The following is a 7,195-nucleotide window of genomic DNA, read 5'->3' as shown; positions in this document are numbered from 1 at the left end:
AAAAATGTAAATGTTTGCAAAGGTGGACAAAAACATTGAACGAAAAAAGTCCACCCTATAAATTTTCTACACAGCTCATTTCAACAATTACTTGTTAAAATTCACGACAAAGTTTCGGTTTCAGGAAGCAGATATGTGTGACCTTATCTACGGATCTTTACAGTTAAGGATATGATGTTTAGGTGATAAGTCATCCGAGGGGACGAAAATTAGTATTATGTCAATTTCGAATTTCAAGGAAAATAAAATCTTCCAAGTCTTGTTTGCAACTCTTTTCATGTAGTAGGAAGAATTTAATCACTTTCATATTATAATGGCGTATATGATGACACACGTGCAACTATCAATGGTTAATTCCTTCTATAATAATCCACTTCTCATGATAAATCATTTGAGTGATTTAAAGTTTCTAGATATCTGAAAAAAAATCTTTGGATTTTATCAATTCTATCACCAGTAAATCTCATCTTTAGTACGCAAAAGGGTCGTCCAAAAGGTTTCTGATAGATGTGTTTCGCATTTAGCGGTACAATTTTCTAGCATATCACCTACTGGTGATTCATTGACCGCTTTTCTTACCCTTGAAAACAATTGATGCTACCATTCTCCAGCACTAACACACATTCAGCATAAACCGTAATCAAATGATGCCATCAAAATGATTTACATAAGCCAAAAGAGTTAACGCATGTAATCATTTTATCGTGACAAATAGAAAATGTTACAATTCCAACAGAATATTTGCAATATTTCATGAACTAAATACGGAAAACATACTAAACATCAATATGCAAAATGCTAATTCAGAAAGATTGGAAACTTTATTGTCGAACTGGATCTGTATTATAATCTAAATCGTCTTTCTGGAAAATAAATTCCATCCCGTAGTACAACTGTCAATGGTAAACTAAAAATCGTAATAATTTTTTAAACCACGGTTTAGGGCAGGTTGTAAGAACGTCATTTTGATGCTAAACATAATTTTATTCAAATCTTTCCTCCATCTATTTTTGTACCCCTAGTTCTGCACCTTTTAAGAACAGAGACAATAAAAAAAAATGTATATAAACAACAAATAAATTTCGTGAAAACAAAATGCTAGAAAACATAATACTTAATAACGAACTGATTTACATATTTCATATGAGATTCAAATTCTTCCTTTCCCCTTCGTCGAGATCATTCTTCACATCTTCTAAAGTCATTTCTGAAAAGATCACTTGAATTACCTAAAGCGATGAAACAACATAATAATTTTTGCCACCACTACATCCTCTTTTCAATAATCATTTCGCTCAATCATGTAAATAATGGTATTCCTGGATAACTAATCTATTATTTTAATTAACTTGGTTATTAAGAATATTTTAAAGTCCAAAAAACCTACCACTACTTTGGACAATTTGTTCTAACGTATCCATATGCGGTGGCGTATTCGACCCCACACCGACATAATGTATGGTCTGGGTGTGACCGGATCTTTCATCCATATAAACAATATTGACACCCGGATGAGCTTCCAGCGAAGTGAAGAAATGCGAATTATTACCGGTTGGAAGCAGGCCAATACCATTTGATGCTACGATCGGTTGCGGTGCAAGGATTTCCATTCCTCCTGTTCCTACAGCAGTCGTTTCATTGAGTATAATATTTTGCATTACCTAAAATACGAAAGAAGTTATAAACTGGACAAGTAAAAGCGGAATCACTGGAATGACTAAATGCATCCAATTTTAAAATTTTGTAAGTTACATGAAATTAATTAAAACATTTATTTCCGTTTTCCGACTATTAAAAAATTTTGGTAAAAAGAAAAACGTTGAAATCCCAAAATGGAGAAAAAGAGATTTCCGGATCGATGAGAGCTTGTTACTGCAGTTCTTCTCTTGTATTAATACTTAAATAACTAATTATAAGAATAAAAGGACGTAGCATCTGCACTGTTAAAAACGACAAAATATCAAAAAAGTGAAAATATTTTCTACTTAAAACCTGTGTCATCACATAAATGACTGGCTTGTTCGAAGCTTTAGCAAGTCGTAATTCCACCAAATACAACAAATATTCATCGAAAAGTAGACGGATAAGGTGAAAGGAACCAAAGGACTGAGCGGAACGAAGTGTGAGATCTCGTATTATCATGGAACTGAAAATATTATTATCCAAATAAAAATCCCGCCGGATTATCCATTACAGCATAAACAAAACGAGTATAAAGGATAAAATTAGTCTCAATAAATTATTTAAGTCTAGGCAAACAGCTGACTTACCTATAAAAAGACCAGTTCTTCAAAAAATGTTTCGAAACATCTGCCAAGACACCATAAGGTTTGTCATGATATTTTGCTAGTACCTGAAACTCAAACTAATGGCACAAAACAGTTAAAGAGTTAAATACATCAATAAACAATTAAAAGTTATTTGGGAATGGTTTAATGCATGCCGTAATTTGATCGCAAATTTCGCCAATTTACTACCACAAACCTGATCAACGACAGCTTCCATCCATTCAGCCCATTGTTCTAAGCTTTTTTGTTTCTGCAAATTCTCTCGAAAATCAGACTGGAGATTGGATACCAGTACTGGATCACAATCGCATACCCATCTAAAAATTTATAAAATCGTTAGTGAAATTATTGTCAAAGTCACATATAAGTCATAACTAAATTAACCTAGTTTGAAACAGGATTGCTGCTAAATGTGGTGTCGTCGATAATATATGACATCATGTTTTGACACCATTCTTAGCAGTTTTCCATGTAGCATCGCGGCAGACTTTACTTTAAAATCAGCACCAGCTGAGACCAGATATGAGTTCCAATCATGGGAAAAGAATCAAGTAAGGATGATAGACGAACCCAGCCTGGTCCTGAACGCTGGCTATATCAACTCGGTTGAAGTCTTGAAGCATCTGATGAATTTGATCCGGCTTTTGTAAGACGCCCCGTGCAGCAGATGCCAGATGATTTAGAGATGTATATCGCCTTAATGTTTGTGCCAATGTACGTACAGCGACAAGTTTTTTCTTCTGAATAACATCTGGAGCTCCTTGCATTGCTTTCTTCAGCTGTATTTCCAGCGATTTCGCAAAATTACGAATTTGTAAAGTTAATGCTCCTAGAAGTTATTTTATTAGCATTCACTATAAACAGCAAAAAAGAAAAAAATTGTTTTTCTTTTTCTTACACGTAATCAGGATGTTTTGATGATCCATATCATCGGAAACTTAAAAGCGTCGTATACTCCTCGCAATCACTCTAGTGTTTATTCCTTTAGGGAAAGCGATTCATAAAAATTGAAATAAAAACCAAAACAGCAACATTTTCACGATCGATTCAAAAATTATGAAGTTGTAGAGACTAACCTGATATGTTAGAGCTCAATACATCCGGAATCAAAACTTCGACAATCACTTGATAAAATGAAAAATCCATATTTTGGACGAATGCCTGCATTTGAGGCACTGTACACAGACGAAACAGTTGGATTTGACTGAGGCCTTTCAGTGTTTTACTAAATGAATCCAAAGAATATAGCCAATTCATGCATCGAACAACAGTAGCAAGAGTGAATTTAAGTAGAATTCATTATCTATTTTATGCTACTTTTAACGCATTGTACAAAAATTTGCAGAAAATTGGGGTCTTCAACTGAACTATTCATCGTAAAAAATTTCAAACGCACTCATTGCTAGCACAGTCTTCATCTTCCACATCGTCCTGATCATTTTCCGGTTGCCAAAAAGTTATCCAACACTCTTCTACCACATCGAAATGCAACTGTTTCACGCATTCCAAAACTTCCTGAAAAATGTCGAAAATCATGTTGAAATAAAATTTATCCAACCAACTTATCTTCATTCATGCATCATGAAGTTACTTTATTTTCTTCGGCCATAACTTTATAGGGTAATGTTATTAAGAAAAACTGAGGAAAAAACCAAGAAAAAAACTTTTCTACGTTAGAATACACCGAAATACGATGAGATGCATCCAGCAAACTTGGGATGATAATTTCCAAACTTCCGAATGGAAATATAATGAAATTTCTCAACTTACAGCACAATTTGTCGTGTAGCTTTCAATGAAACGCACTGCATGTTGTAAAGTTAAGCCTAACGGTTGCAAATAACTTTCCAAGCCTTGCATGTCGGGTATTCCAACATGTGGCACTTCACCATCACCAAGAATTTCTCTGTCCATGTCTGAAGTAAAATCTACTTTCACTAAATTTCATGAGTAGCAAATATCAATCCGAGGAAGTGCCATACAATTAAACTGAAAACTGGAATGTCTCAAAAATGTTCATTTTTTAAGTCTTTTCAAAGTTCCTTCTCCTCCATCTCTACACATCATTTTTCCGAAAAGTTAGTTCCAAAGTACCTGTGCAGTTATCGCCGCCTATCAAAGGATTAGCATTCTGATTCCGATATGTACTGAAAGTACCATGATTCGATGAGATACTGTGTTCGTAGGTGGAAGGTGGACTCCTGAAAAAAAAAAAGAAAGAAAAAGGAATTCCTGGAAGACTATATATAGCACGCAAGAAATATTGCATATCCCGCTTGTTATATTTACCACTCAGCAATTTAATCCGTTCAGCAATACATAGAATCATTAATCCAGTTGTAAACTTACGATCTGGAATTTATAGACTGGCTAAGCGCTGTGTCTGTTTCCATCACAGTAGAACTGGTTCGTCGAGTAATTACTGAATTGGACCCCAAAGTGGAACGCCGAGATGAACTACAAATAATAAGGAAATGGTATGTGGATGGAAAAGAATAATTTCAAGGTACTGTTTAAAAAGTCAACGAAATCTGCGAAAACCAAGAAAAACTTCATTTTTTGCCCTTGAAATATTGCAATTTAATGAAATTTTTGTTTGGTTAAAATCTCGACTTTATGCTTTTCGTATGTATTCATATCGTGAAACTCCAACAAACTTTTATCTGGTTTCGATTAAAACTCTACAGATAGCCAAGTTTTGTAGCTATGGATGGGAAAACAATTTGCTCGTAATTGTTAGTACAAAAAAAAATAAAAAAGTAGAAAAAAAAACTTCCTGCATAACGGAACCTACATCTAAAATGCTAAACCGAAAAAATGTTCTTGTCAAAGGTGGCAATATCTTCATTTCTTGTACTCCCGGTTCATTTTCCAGTCAATGTTTTGTTTTTTAATTTTTTTCAATAAATGTTAACAAAGTGACGGTGAAAATTGAAATCATTTAGTGTCTGCTAAGTCCTAATGTTTCCAAAATCTTTTAGGATGGAAAATTTTAAAACTCTTAAATTTTTCATTCCCAACATTTTCGAACTAAATTCATGAAGAAAATTTAAGCTTTTGCCATACCTTCTTGGCGGTAACTGATTTACAGACTGAGCTGAGGATATCAATGGTGTGCGGTTGTAATCTTCACCCAACGTCATCGCAACACTACTGCCTCGATTTAGTGGAGAGTCAGGCTTAATCCGAATCCCGTAATAATGATATTTGGAGTTACCGCGTGTACCAAGTCGACGTGTGCGTAAGCCGTGAAATACTGACCGAATAAGCTTACCGAATGAAGCTGCATTTACCGGTTCGAGTTTATTTTCATTGCAGTGCCTAAAACAATAATTTTAGATTTGTTGGTTACTGCCCGATTGAGAGAAATGAGTATACTACGTTGTTATGAAATCTAAATTATCCAGTGATTGATTAAAGATGTATAAAATTAGCATTTTATGATTTAATACTAGTGTAACGATACTCATGTGAAGGAGTAATTTACAAAAAAATCTAGTCCATCTGCTGAGCATCCGTTTTAAATTTGTCCAGCCTGCTTGACAAAGATTATGAAGAAATTTCTACTGCACTATAGGTAAGAGGCGTTTTTCTTTCCGAAGTACTGGGGAAAATCTTTATGTTGGTCATGTACTCTTATCAAACCCTTTCCTAGTTTCAAACTAATCGGGCAAATTTATTATATAAGATTTATTATAAGATTTTTTTAGAAATTTGACTCGAAATCTGATATCAGTGTCCGTTCCAAGTACTGATTGGGAAATGTAAATTTAGACAATTGTGAACTGCTTAGTGGAATACTTCCTATCATGTGTTAAATTATGCTAAATCATCATTATTCACATTAGTCAGCAACTTACTTGATATAATGGCTGTAAAGCGTACAACGCGGGAGAGAAGTACCATCAGCTGGTTCATAATTATTAATCAACCACTGGATCTGCAAGGGAAAAATAGTATGAGACGGAAGAAGAGAGTAATTGAAGAAAAAGGAAGAGTAATTGAAGATTTTTATTGTAGGTGAATCAAATTCATATAATTATTATCGAGCTGGAAAGTAACCTATCAGCTATTTCCTTCTTTTAATGAGAGAGATGAGTTTATTTCGAATTGAATAAATGACAACAAAATTCCTTAATGTCTATTGGTAAGACTCATCTCTTCGAACGTAAGAGGAAACTCTAAGTTCTAAATAAAAGAAATACCATTCGTATTCTTTCGATAAACTGAAAATTTAAATATTCTAACAGCTGAACAATTTTTTTATCTTCAATTATATTTTTATTTCCCTTTCTTGTTATAAGGTAATCTAATCTAATTTCAGATCAAGTAACCAGATATCATGGATCAGCGAATTAAGCTAAAGAATCTCCTTGCGTGCTTTTTTTTTGACCCCATATTATTGACCTTATTCTGATGGCACACACAAATGCGAATTGCTTCTTCGATACGGTCCAATAGCCACGCCCTGCGTCCGTCCAACTACTGGCTCTCGTCAAAAGCAGTTAATTATTTAAATAACTGAAGTGAAAGTACGGTAACTTCAACAATCCTTGTAACTTAATCCGTTTCCTATTTGTCTGTTAATTAACAATTACTCTCCACATTACTGCCCGTTCTCTAATAATCCTTTCATATGTACTTCAACCTTTTTCTACCTCTCCGCAATCTTCATAACATTGCATGTTACAGAGTCATTAATGTAATTGCTATCCGTCCGGCTTAATCATTCCCTCATTTGCCCATTAATCACCACCACTGTTATGACTTCTCATCGGTTTATCCATCTTTCAGAAACCAAAAACCCCCCTTTCTAAATTGAAATTGAAAACCGTATATATATATATATATATATATATATATATATATATATATATATATATATATATATATATATATATATATAT

General features: G+C 33.9%; 1 protein-coding gene across 1 annotated transcript in view; it reads right to left on the bottom strand.

The window, feature by feature from the left end:
- Positions 1–810: 810 nt before the first annotated feature.
- LOAG_17230 (transcription factor RFX3) overlaps positions 811–7,195 on the bottom strand; it is a 26,470-nt gene continuing 20,085 nt past the window's right edge. Inside the window, exons 8-20 of the mRNA XM_020449891.1 lie at positions 6,149–6,228; positions 5,355–5,609; positions 4,638–4,745; positions 4,383–4,489; positions 4,059–4,204; positions 3,685–3,803; positions 3,365–3,513; positions 2,859–3,117; positions 2,485–2,605; positions 2,271–2,353; positions 1,993–2,146; positions 1,388–1,661; positions 811–1,207 (exon numbers count right to left, since the gene is read on the bottom strand). Of these exons, the coding sequence (XP_020306520.1) occupies positions 1,140–1,207; positions 1,388–1,661; positions 1,993–2,146; positions 2,271–2,353; positions 2,485–2,605; positions 2,859–3,117; positions 3,365–3,513; positions 3,685–3,803; positions 4,059–4,204; positions 4,383–4,489; positions 4,638–4,745; positions 5,355–5,609; positions 6,149–6,228 (1,923 nt within the window). The 3' untranslated portion in view covers positions 811–1,139. The remainder of the gene's footprint in view (positions 1,208–1,387; positions 1,662–1,992; positions 2,147–2,270; positions 2,354–2,484; positions 2,606–2,858; positions 3,118–3,364; positions 3,514–3,684; positions 3,804–4,058; positions 4,205–4,382; positions 4,490–4,637; positions 4,746–5,354; positions 5,610–6,148; positions 6,229–7,195) is intronic.

The sequence above is a fragment of the Loa loa genome, assembly GCF_000183805.2.
Source record: "Loa loa unplaced genomic scaffold supercont3.51, whole genome shotgun sequence".
Taxonomy (NCBI): domain Eukaryota; kingdom Metazoa; phylum Nematoda; class Chromadorea; order Rhabditida; family Onchocercidae; genus Loa; species Loa loa.
Note: the sequence above shows the minus strand (reverse complement) of the source record. Positions and strands in the feature narration are given on the sequence as shown.